The following is a 13,211-nucleotide window of genomic DNA, read 5'->3' as shown; positions in this document are numbered from 1 at the left end:
GGAATTGAGTGGAGGTTCTGTTCTGAAAACAATGTTCATAGGTGGAATCTATTGCGTGGGCTCCTGTAATGGCTCTTGAAGACTCCCTGTTGACTAGAATTAGCTTATTGTTAATCTAGGATAAGTTTTCACTGGGGCCACAGTGAAGGGGTCCCAAGGGATGACACCTCAAATAGACTTTTTTCTTCTATACCTTCAATCTCAGATCCACAACAGTGGCAGTAGCAAATGGATAGTCATGGGGTATATCCTGGGGACCAGTAGAAGGAAATAGCTTTTGGAATGCCTTTTTTAACATCAAGTCAAGAAGTTTTATTAAGTGCCCAACACTGGATGCTGTGGAGGACAGAAACAAACTTTTAAAACTTAGTCTCTGTTTTTCTGAAAGAGCTCAAAAGAGAGAGGATGAAAATTCATGGTGGCAGTAACTGGTATTTGATTGTGGTTTCTATGTCAAGTGTATCTCTGGGAGCCGTTGGATGTGAAGCCTGTGGGATAGAAGAACCACATGGTCATGGGTCCATATGGTGATGAAACTCACAATTTTGATTTCATCAAGGCCATGCTCAAACAAAAAAATTCAATTCCCCTAAGTCAGGCTGTGATTAAGGAAGCAGTTTAGATGGGCAACCTGAGAGTACAAAGAGACTTCTGATTAGTGAGTACATTCCCTCTGCTGAACACTGCTTTTTTGAGGGTAAGCAAAAATCACCAATAGCTGACTTGGGAGAATGGAAATCTTTTGCTTATGTGTGATAACCTCAGTGACTATCTCACCACTGTGTGGAAACTAACTCTTTAAGCAAGCTCATTGTGGTAAAGTGATAGGTCCCATCTATTTTCTGCTTCCTCCAATGAGGACATAAACAGTAATACTGAGTAAGCATTCTGAAGATCTATTAATAGACTCTTGGGTGGTCTAAATGCAAAGTGATAGGTGGATAGAAGATACCAGCATGCTTTTATTTTTAATTAATAAGGTTCAGAAGATACACTGCCAAATTAGCTTTTCTAGATTAAAATTATTGCAGAACCATTGAACTAATGGTTCAATGTCACTAAAAGTTGAAGTCAAACCACTGAACTAATTTGTGGATGGTGATTAGAGGGACAAGGCAGGGTGAATATTCAATTCAGTCCACTAATAGCAACACATTTGGTTGCCCTTTCAGTTTCCAAGCTCCTCTATAGTTGAGCCTTAACAAACCGTTGAGGTATAATATTTTTATTCCTACTTTACAAATGAGGAATGTAAGACCCAAGGAAATTAAGTGGCTTCTCCTAGGTCATAGAGCTGTTGAGGGAGCTGGGCTAGGCCCAAATGTGGAACTCTGATTTCCAAACTAATACTTCATTGATCTTCTTTTTCTACTTTCTGGTGGGACTGTTTATAGACAATAAAATGACTGTGATGATACTCAGATAGGAAAGACACAAGAAGGGAAAAGAAAAACTGTGTCCCTTTCCTCTGAACCAGGCTTTTTCACTCTGAACTGAGAGCTTATTTATTATATGACCAAGAAGGGAACAGCCGCAAATACTGAGGTCAAAGAGAAGCAGCTTTTTTTTGTTTTTTTTTCATTTGTTCCAGGTGGTCACAATCAAACTTCTAAGCACACAGCTTTGCTCTACATCATTTCTGCCTTCCCTTACTGCTGTTACTAAAATAAATGAATTCCATAGCTATCAGATGAAAGGGAGGACCCACAAACACCTTTTTTGATGGCCTATAGGAAGAGCTTTTTATTTTCGTAGAGGAGCCTTCAAAACCCTAGTAACTCTTCTCATTGCTTTACTCTGGGCAATGGACCATAGACCCCATTAACCAGTGACTGATAATTAGTTTGTGTGTCACCTTCACTCATGGCTTTCCCATCTCTCTAGTTGCTTTTTTTCTGGAGTCCAGTAGTTCTCAATGAAGTGTGATTTTGCACCCCACTCCCCAGGGGAATTTGGCAATGTCTGGAGACGTTTTTGATTGTCACACTTGGAGGAGGGGACTACTGGCTTCTAGAAGGTAGAAGCCAAATATTTTACAATGCACAGGACAGTCCCTCTCCCCCAACAAAAAATTATCTGGCCTAAAATGTCAATAGTGCTGAGGTTGAGAAATCCCAATGCCAATGGCACTGCTGGGGGACATGAGGGGTGAATAGGAGAATAAAGTAGAATTTTAAAACATGCCACTTGGTCTCACAAAAGGGCTGGGGCTGAGGGCAGGGAGGAAGGAGGAATGAGGAGGCTGAAATGTACAGTGTCCCCAAATCAGCTGAACCCAGAATTCCCACCCTTGGTGTTCCTTTCCCCAGTTTCATAGATAATCAGGAGCTGGTTGCATGTGGGTTGGCTCAGTACAGACTTTCTTCATCACTTGCCTCTGATGAAAGACCCATTTCATCAAGGTAAATGGCACAGAGGTAGGACCATCTTCCCAGAAATACTCACAGAATTGACTCCATGACTAACAAATTCTCAAAGTTTAAAAGCGCCTTCCAACAGCCTTTCTACTACCTCAAAAAGACCACAGGTGAAAGAGGAAAATCTGAGGAGATTCACAGAGTATTTGCTTGGAAATCTGCAAAAAAATCAGGTGTAAATTTCTTTTGGCTTAGGGCTCTCAGAGAAATCTCCAGTAAAAAAGCTGATCCAACGACTCGTCAGGCTGTTTCAGATTTTCCAGGAGCACAGCTTTGCTAAGTCATTCCAAAGCAGTTCTACCCAAGTTGACATTGGAGAGAGTGACCAAAGAGTCAGAATAATATAATATACAATAATAGTCTAAATCATGACCTGAAGTGGACTTGGAATGCCCAAAGCATATTGAAAGGCCTAGTGCATTGTATAGGAAGCGGGCAGGGAATCCCCTTAGGTTGTACAAATTTCTACAGCAGGGGAACAACGGTGTCAGCTTCAGTTTCAGGTGAATTTATCGGAATGAGAGCGCCACCAAGATCTATGTTCATTTGGATGAGCTTGATTGGAGGCCTCTCCTGATCATTTAAATTTACCAGGTAACTTAGACATAGGCATGGTCCATTGAAGCTAAAGGTGGAACACCACATGGACTCAGGAAACAGAATCAAGAATATCTCCTACTTCTGCCACTGATTAGAAGCATGGCCTTGGACATGTCCCTTCTCTCTCAGTTTCACTGTTGATGTTTGACTAGATTATTTTTCAAGGGCTTCCAAGCTTACAACAATTTCAATTTTACTTCCTTTAAACATTTAGGTAGTTTTATTAGAGAGATGTATACTTAATCAAGAATCAGGTTCTTGGGTGTCTTCCCAGGGGCTTCAGCTTGTCCATTTTTGTTGTTGTTGTTGTTGTTATTGTTGCTGTTTTGGGGGCATGGAAACTCTTATCCCTACAGAACACCTGAGCATTTAATGCAAGAGGTTTTCATTTAAAAGACCGTGTGGTCTCTGCTGGTTGCACAACTTCTCTTTGTGTCCATGCTGTTGCTGATCAAATATTGCAAAGCCATTAATTACCTTAGGACAAATGCAGAGGGCCACGTGCAAAAGTTCTGGCCAATTGCATAAAGCAACATGCCAGATGTAAAGTAAGGGAACGGTTTTTCTTGGTATTTAAGGTTCAGTGAAAAAGTAAGAAGGGCAGCTATGCCAAGAATGAAAAGCCAGAGCTTGCCAAGTGCTTCTTTAAGTGGCTTTAGCCAATGTGAGACTAAACAATGCATTAAATAGGCATACGACTTGCTGCAGTTAAGGAATCGCATGTCAAATAACAGCTCTTTGCTATGTTTTAAACATGATCTCGCATATAGATAAAGACAAGTGAAATGCTCTGTTGTCATCTCCTTAGTCTAACAGCTAATAAGGCCTGGGGATTTGAACTTTCCAGGCAACCAAAAGTAATTCTTTGTGATGTAAGAGCTTGCTGATGTTTCATGGAGAGGTGTAGGATGGAACTCTGCCAGGGCAACAGCTCAGTGCAGAAACAATTTTTTTGCTACTCTGGTTGTCAAAGACTCTGGCTGCATAAAAGAGGAAAGGCTTTGTAGCCCATTATTGAGAACAATGAGAAATCTCCTTGGGAGAGATCTCGTGCCTGTTTGCAGTGTGTCTAATTCTTTGGTATGGGCTGTGAAATCGGAAGAAAGTCTGCTTAGAGGGATGAGGTCGGCTCTTTACAGAGGTCCTGAGGAATGCTGGCATGGTACATGATGTCTGGACTAGGTATATGGAGGCCCAGAGGGTTTGGAGAACACCAACACTATCTTTTGGATCCAAAATGGAGATATGCACCCGCCAACCACTGAAGCTCTGAAAACTTCCAATACTATTGGTCTTCAAGCAACTGGTTGAGGGGCACCTGCACAGATGGGAGCCTCCCATCCAAACCCCTGGCTGCTCCCACAGCTCCTTTCATGGCCAAGTTGGGGAAGACTCTTCCTGCCTGGCTCACTCTCAGGCCTATGGTGCCTTGTGACCACCTCTCCTTTACCACCTCTCTTATAGCACTCAGAGAATGATCCTTGGTCCAATAAACAGCCTTTCTTCAGTAGGTCTTTGAGAAAAACCAGCAGAACTCATAGATGCTAGAAATAAAGCACTTGAGGTGTGCCGGCAGAGAAAGAAGAAAACTTGAAGTTGGCCAGAGGAGAGGGTCCCACAGATCATAAGGCATATCCTCCTGCTCACAGGTGAGCTGCAGTGTTTTGTCTGAGGGCAGTCCAGTCTGTGAAGGGTCTTGAACAGCAGCAGCCTCTAATCAAAGAAGCTTTTCTTGTGCACCCTGAGGAAATTCTATTAGTATTTTCTAAGTTTTTCTAGAAATGTAGGGACATTACATGGATGTCTCCCTCAAGCCTCCTTTCAAAGAAGTGTTCAGAATTCACACTGAACTGAGGGGTTCCTGCTCTTGACCTGTTAGAGAAGCCTGGGATTTTTGGAAGCATCTCCCTATGCTATAACACTTTGGACCTTTAAACAATGTGAATGGCCAGATGAACATGCTTCTTGATGACAAGAGACCTTGACTTTGGTTCTGGATCCATCCAGTGAGGTAAGTCACAAAATCTCAGTGTCTCACATTTCTCATTTGTCTGATTAAGCAATAATTCTTGCCGTCTAAGACTGGGGTAAAGACAAAGGGAGAGAGCTGATACAGCTGGATTTTGAAAAAGTGAATATACTAGTCAAACATAAGGCATCCTTTGTGTTACTGAACTACTATGTAACTGCTACTACTAGCAACAGGTTTTATCAGCTGCCCCTGTAGAGAGAAATGAGTGTATAATGAATTGGGCTGCCCAGATACCTCTACCTTTGCAATAGACTCTGCAAATGATCCCAGAAGAGAGTAAATAAATATAATTGCTAATGTGTTTATGATGGGTACTATGTGCCAGGCAGAATTCTAATTTAATATGTTCTAATATATTAACCAGTTTTATGATGTAGGCCCTGTTTTATAGATGAGCAAATTGAGGAAAAAAGAGGTTAAGTTACTTGCTCAGTGCCACCCACCAAGTAAGTTTCAGAGCTGGGATTCAAACCCTGGATTCTTTGCAACAGAGACCATGCTTGGTCTTGAATCCTTCCCGCTCCTGCTTCTTGTAATTATCCATCAGGGAGAACATGGTCTCAAAGAGCATTACAATGTCAGGAAAATGCAAATTATTTTCTGAATTTGCCCAGAAATCATCACTTTCTTAGCAGTCCCTTGGTTGCCCAGACTGGTCCCCTTGGGCATTTTTAAATAGTAGCAAAGCACTTAGGGTCAATAAAAAAAACTCATTGTTTTTCTTTAAGAATATCTGTGGCCTATTAGCTTAGTGGTGCTAATGAGGCCAGGGCCAAGATCAAATCCCACATGTTCCAGTTAGTTTCAAAGAGAAAAGCTTGACCAGCTGTCATACAAATGCACGGCTGGCTGTCTAAGGGGTGCCAAGCCAAGGAATGCAAATGGTGCAGCTCAAATCCAGCCCCACTGACAGCAATGCTAATGGTGGGTGAGTGTGTCTTTGGGTGTCCCCAGTGGTGCACTCTCCTTTAATGGAAAGGCAGTCTCAATAGGCTGGGAAAAGGCTTTTCGCCAAGGTTTAGAAGCCTATAGATTCTAATTTGCCCCCTCTAATTTAATACAGGGCAGCTAAAAAATGACCTACTTACCATCCTCACGTTCAGGAGAGTGAGAAGATGTAAAGATGAGAACGGTCAGCTCATCCTTCCTAGTAAGGAAAAATGGCAATCTGTTTTCATGAGGTGTGTGCCCCCTTGGCCAGATGACTTGCATGTATTTGGTCATGTCGGAGCTTCTATTTCATCCCCGACGGGTTGGAACCCAGCTTAAAACAAAATGAAACAAAGAAGCTGGCTCCTCTTTCTTTAAGTAGGTGGGATCGCCTGTCTTTGGGGAGGAAAAGAAACTACGTGGAGAAGATAAAGGGGTCTAAATGTTCTTCGGTCACTATTTAAATCCAAGGTTCTCCTTTCTTGAATAGCACCAAATCCTTGTTAATTACAACCTAGACTACGAGTCTGTTAAAGTTAGAAGAGGTCATTTACTTTAACAAAATCCCCTTGTTTTATAGACAAGGACATTTTGGCTCAGGAAGTTTAAATGCCTGCCAAAGTCATACAGCTAATGAATGACAGGTCTGGGAGTAGTTTTCTGAGCACTATATTTCAAATGAAAGAAGCTTGAGTTAATAATAATAACTTCGATCTAGGAAGGTTGTTGCAATCAATAACAATGAAATTCATTGCAAAGTTTTACTTAAACTCTTTATAAAACAGTATGTTCTAACACATGAAGAATGCCATTCATTTATTCAGACCTGTTCTTAATAACTATGCATTAGAGGTATGTTTTACAAAAGCTATAAATCTGGAATAGCCAAAAGGGCATCCAACTTTCCTTTCTAATTGATTTACTTCTCCTTTTTCCCAGACCGCCGAGGTAAAGCATATACAGTTTATTTAAGGGACTGTTTATAGACTCTTAAAACTAAAAAGGACCCCAGAAACTTGCTTTCCTTTGGTTGCTCTTAATTGAAACCATCCAAGGTGGTTGGTTGTCCATCAATTTTTAAAGTATCTTCAAGGAGAGAAATTCCACAAGCCTCTAAAGCGCATGTTAAAATGGTTAATCACCATGACTGTCAAAAATTATATCTATGGCAAGCTTAGCTTCTCCTATTTCACTTGAAGCTCTTTTCCTCTTGCTTTGTTCCATGCACAGCGAGGTTATAACAAGCTGCTCTCTATGAGGGTTCCATCAATCTGGTAAGATTATAGCTAGCTCTTTCCCAGTGTGCCAGCTCCATTATGCCACCATTTTCCTCCCAAGACTATGAAAGTATGAAACTGGTTGATATGCTCTCTTACTATGATACATAGGGAAGAATCAGTAGTTAGCTCTTCTTTGCAAATTTCATTGCATAAAATGTCTGGGGAACCTGCATTATTATAGAGGAACTATTTCACTTATGCTGGGAAGATGTTCACAAAGCAAATAATCCAGAAGGTGGCTTCCCCTGTGCTCTAGTGGAACTTGGGCTTGTACAGAAATAGGAACTCATTTACGACACTGGGTTAATCTATGCAAAATAAGCATTACAAAAAAAATTATTCAGAACAGTTCTGTCTCTAATAGGGTTAAAAACTCTCCTTGTTAAATGTTCCAGCCCAATAAAAAAGATAGATATGGAGGCAATTTTCTTTTAGATGTCTGTGTTTCAAACTAAGATCAGAAACCCCCTTCCACTATGAAAAAATCCATACATTCAAAATGGATTTGAAGTGGCTTAAAATGAAACACACAGCCGCAATAAAACTTTGAAAATAAGGGTAAAAAATATAATAAGAGTCGATTGACAGAGGATAGAGGTAGGGAAGACTGCTTTCCTCTAAAAAGTATTTCAAAGGCTGTAAATGCTTAAAGCTGACTTCTCCACACACAGTAAATCTCAGGGGACAAAAAGGAAACTCAATAAAATTTGTTGACAACAGTTAATGCCTGTAAGAATAATTGGCTCAGACACAAAACAGACCATCAGCGTAGCTTGGGGAGGACCAAAATGCCGCCTCTAAGTCATTGTTAGTATACACTGTATTCAGTTGAGAAAAGTTTTATCAAATAGGTGGGTAAATATGAGGTGAGAATTGTCCAAAGTACCTGACAAACCTAATTCTTGATGATTCTGAAGACTAAGATCCCAAACAAGTCATGCCATTCCATTCAGCTGGATTCCGTTCAATTCAGTCCTGCCAGTTCAACAATCAAATTAGAGCTGCAGCTATATCAGCCAGGCATTGAGCTAGATACTGGGATTCAATGGTAAATAAATATGGCCTTTGATATCAAGGAGCCCATTGAGAGGGCTGATCCGGGTTAGGTGATTTCAAAAACTGGGGAAAAGTATTCAGGAAAAGCATAAAGGACTATAATCTATTCTTCCATGATTAGTTTTCTCTGTGACACTTGATAATATTGATACTTTTTTTTTAATCTCCCAACTAGACTGTGAGTTCCTTGAAGGCAAAGTTAATCTCTCATTCATCTCTAGGTATCTCACTCATGCCTCGTACTGTGTCTTACACATAGCAGATGCTCCATCAATGTTTTGAATTAAAAAATTTAAAGGGGTTAACTTCTCTTGGGCAAAAAGGCTAGTCCAGTTGACCAGAGAGTTAATAAGAATACTTTGGTGCATGAGGGTTTATGTCAGACAAATAATTTACATTAAGTCATGGAGTTCTATAAGGCAGAACTTATGAAACCTAGACTCTCAATAATAATAAAACACAATTTATGAAACCACTTTCTATCCAAAGTCATACTCTAAACATTAAGAGTTGCCATGTAGAACCTTCCCCTTTCAAGTTACTAAAATGGAATTAAAACCCATTTGCTAAACTTTGATCCTTGGAGTAACAGAATGCCTTTCAGTGCGTTGAAATCAGTTTCCACCACAGTTGTCCAATACTCTTAACTATCTGTGTGAACATATATAAGTATCATATGGTTACTTGGGACCAAATTATTTCTTTCCATTCTCATTTTCAATCATGTAATGCAAGCATCACAGTCATAGAAAGATCCAGTTTCCATGCACTGTGCATGGAAATCCTGGAGCATGTCACTCTGAACATCACAATTCAACCTGGCACATAACACAAGACACTTGGGGGCTTGGCAATCACTTAGTGAACTGGGTAAAAGGAAATGGCACAAATGGATTATCAAGACAAAAAAAATCCTCTTGGGCATAATAAGTGAGAAACACTTATCCATCTTTTAAAATGTGGATCAGTAGTAGCAAAGTAAAGAATAGTGACAACCCATCGTTGGGTGATGTTGATGTGACACATTTGCCTTCCTCAGGATATTCTGAAGGTAAAACAAGCCTGCTATTTGAAAAGCACTCACCCAATGAAGGCTTTCATCTGCATAGCAACAGAGAATGGGATAGAATCGCTTTATTGCCAGAAAAATAAATGAATTCACTCAAAGCATTGGCTGGAAACAGAAAGTGCGAATTTGCCCATTCAAAGAGTAGAAAGCACTTCTCACTTTCTGTCACTAGTTGTTGAAAAGCTATTTGTCACCAGATCTACAATGAGTACAGACCATCAACACGCCTATCAGCCTCTTCCTTCCCATGCTCCGTACTCATCCCGGACTGCTACACACAGACCCCTCCTTCCAGTCTCACACACACACACACACACACACACACACACACACACACACACGCACACACCCCTTCCTGGGAAAGAGATGAGAGAGACTTGAAGTTTGTGAGTCATCACAGGAGCTATTCAAAGCCTAGTGGGTAACTGAGGTAAGCTGTCTACACTTAAGCGATATGAACCTCTAAGAATGATTCATGGTCCTGAGGACCTGAGAGTCAGTTTCCTGAAACTCTCTAAACTTCCAAAGAATTATACAGAATGAGCATCTGGCTTTCCATCAGTGTCCTGTAGTATACAATGAGACAGATGCCTCTGAGGTAGGTTCTTTAAATGATCTGTTCCCTCAGGTAGCATGGACTCTTGTTTGTGTTTATTATTTATTTGCAAGTGTGGACTTGGCTGTCTACTTTTTATTGACTGTTGACTTTTTAATCACCTGAGACCTACTTATGGGATAAGTGACCTTGCACTTGTCAGAAACCCTTTTCCAGATGGAGACATCACTGGAGAGCCCCAGAGAAGAGCGATGTCAAAGGAAGGCAATAACAAAGACTCAAGGTCAGTTTGAATGGAGGGCAAATTAATTCAGCATTTCAGTTTGCACTGAGTGAGAGCCTGTGTATTTGCAAACGTGCCTTTCAGCAAGGTTCACCTTCTGTGTGTTCCTGGTGATTTCATATCACATGGAGACGTCTGGGAAGGGCCCCTCCATTCTTTGCCCAAGTCCAACTTCCTAGTTTCCTCCAAATAACCTAGCACTTAAAACAGCCCTACATGTTCACGTCTGTTGCCACGTGCACTCACAGATCTCAAAAACTGAAACCTTAATCCTCCAGGGCCATTTTGTCACACCTTTTCACTGGAAGGAATGGAAGAGTGAGGGTAGAGCAGCATAGTTGCAGGAAAGCTCAGTGGGAAGTCGTTAAAAGACAAACTGCTAAGGAGGAAAATTCCATCTGAAATCTGCAAAACGTGCCACAGCCCCACTGAAACACTAGGCTCGCTTTAAGGTGAGGAATCTCGGAGGCTGAGGACGGCTGCCAGCCGTGGGCAGTCATTCAGTTCTTCACACACTCCCTGCGGTTGTAAATCCACAGAGCAGTGAGAAGGAGGCTACTTACTGAAATAAAAGCCCCTGTCTCCGCACACGAACTGAAGGGCGTCCACCAACTCAGCCCCACAGAGGGTCTCGGGTCCAGCCTCGGCAGAGCTGGTGAAGGTGAGCAAGAACAGGGCCAAGTAGAAGAGATGCGAGGAGGACGTGATGTGCATCTTTACCTGCCGAAGAAGCAGAAGGAGGGTCATGCTTCCTCCTGGGTCCTTGCCAGGAGACGGGGGTGAGGCAGGGGTGCCTTTACCCTCAGCTCTCCATTCCTGTCATTAATCAAAACTACCCGCTCCGAAGTGCAACAAGGTGTGTGCGTGACCGCAGGGCAGCGAGGGCTGAGCAGGTCTTGGCATCAAGCAACCTGAGTTTAATCCTCTTGCTACTGTGGAACCTTGGGGAAGTCCTTCCTGAACCCCTTCTTTATGGGTTCCTATTACAATTCAGTGAGATAAAATACCTAGAAACATTTACTATGTGAACATGAAAGATGCTATTATTGCAGTGGGATCCCACACCGCTCAGAGATCCTGGTAAACCTTTGGAATCATCAAAGGTTAAATTGTGCTCAGTCCAGATTTGGAGCCAAATATGTTTTATTAATTTAAGTTCTCTCAAGATTGGCCATCCACAGATAGCATGTGCATTCATTATCGACCAGAATATTAAATTAACCAGAACATCATTCCCCAGCTACTGATTAAAGAGAATTTACTGCAGCTGAAAAAGAACTTGTGAAAATACTATATATCATTACAGTTTTTTTTTTTTTTCACTTGAGAGAAAGAGACAGAGAGAAACACAGGCAGAGAAAGAGAGACTGAGATTTCTTACCTGGGGAAGATCAGCAGTTAATAACTACAAGTAGAAGTTAAAAATCAGGAATGGGAAAAATGTGAGGATTTAGGAAGGAAATTGGCTTATGCTAAGTAGACCCCACGCCTTCTTCATTCTAAAGCCCCTCGTGTAAGCTCAGTATCAGATCAACACACACGTGGACTGTGCCTTCCATGAACAGGGCACTGGGCTCAAAACCTGCAAAAGCCTTTTTTTTTTTTTTAAGTCACAGGAATTCTGACTTCATCTCTTGGAGGGACTTATGTGTCACTGTAACCATTTTATAGCAGGAACCCCTGGTTGGCTTGACTTAGCAAATGATAGACATCCAAATGGCAGCCCTGCCAGAAGCAGGATTCCTGTGGCTCAAGTCTCCATCCTTACTCTCAGCAGTAGAAACAATGCAAAGGTGATCGTTAAGTTTTTCCATATTGCTACTTGTGGCACCAAGATGTGGTTTCTTCTAGGAAGCCTCCCAAGGTGAGTAGCTTCACCCCCCTCAGATGCATTCGCTCTCAGCAGCATCAGCAGAGTCAGTGACAGAATGTTAAGCGAGGGACCCTATCAAAAGGTCATGTAGTTAAGCTGGAAGCTATCATTATGAAAAGAGGCTTTTCTGAACCTCCTAGTGGTGGCAGGTCCATTTAACCCCATCACTTTTGGAGAAACAGACTCAGTCATTTATTTTCCAACCACCTTCCTTGCCCTCCATGGACTCTTAACTTAATGGCTCTCTACATCAGCGGGAAAGTTTGCTCCATCATTGTAATTAAGGTTTCCATTTTTGTGGCCAGACTTTCAGCTCAGCAATTGAGAAAAAAACCCCTAAACCCCTGACTCTCGTTAACACAATGTAAATATTTAGTTAATGCTTGTAAAACTGTGGAAGATGAAAAGCCTCCTCTATTTGCAAATCCTCATAAATAATGGACATAAAATAGAAGAGGAGGTGAAAGCTTGATGGAACATTTCTTCCATTTTCTCCATAGGACCTGTTCATAGAAACCCTCCACCCCCATGTAGCCAAAGCCACGGAGACTGCTAGAAACAAGTCATCCAATCCTCATCTTCCTTAGTTATAAAATAATAATTGGTGGGAGTTTTCCCTTTCAATATTTCCAGTGGAAATCTCAGCCAGTCCAACCCAACTGGACTTCCTTGTCCTTTTCAAAAGAGAAAACTCAATTGATCTTACTGAACATACCCCACACTCTGGCAATGGGCCAGTTCTAGAATGTATGTTATTTTGCCAATCCTATTTCTCCATCCCTCCTTCTCTGTTGATTTAATAGTGATGCTTAAGGCCAAGCACCTGCAACTGTAGATGCCTTCAAGTTCTTCAGTTCTCGTGAAATCCAGGGGAAGAGGTACTCAGCTTAGAGCCTTAGTGAATTGAGAACTTCATTAGAGGTCAAAATTATATTTTAGTAGTTATTTATTTTATATGACACATTTAAACCCAGCAATACATATAAATCTCTAGCATTTAAGAATTTAAGATTTATTTTTTTACAGATTTTTCCTTTCTTTTTCTTTCTTTTTTTTCTCTTTGCTGAGTTATGTTCTAAGATAAATATCAGCACTTATAGTTCTAGGACAAGATA

The 13,211-nt window shown here is 41.2% G+C and overlaps 1 protein-coding gene across 3 annotated transcripts in view; it reads right to left on the bottom strand.

Moving 5' to 3' along the window:
* The window catches only part of IGF1 (insulin like growth factor 1), a 75,703-nt gene that overhangs the window by 59,738 nt on the left and 2,754 nt on the right, over positions 1-13,211 (bottom strand). For all 3 annotated transcript variants that reach the window (XM_081247851.1, XM_081247852.1, XM_081247853.1), the window contains one exon: positions 10,787-10,943. In XM_081247851.1, coding sequence (XP_081103977.1) covers positions 10,787-10,943 — 157 coding nt within the window. The remainder of the gene's footprint in view (positions 1-10,786; positions 10,944-13,211) is intronic.

The sequence above is a fragment of the Mesoplodon bidens genome, assembly GCF_964165515.1.
Source record: "Mesoplodon bidens genome assembly, chromosome: 11".
NCBI classification, from domain to species: domain Eukaryota; kingdom Metazoa; phylum Chordata; class Mammalia; order Artiodactyla; family Ziphiidae; genus Mesoplodon; species Mesoplodon bidens.
Note: the sequence above shows the minus strand (reverse complement) of the source record. Positions and strands in the feature narration are given on the sequence as shown.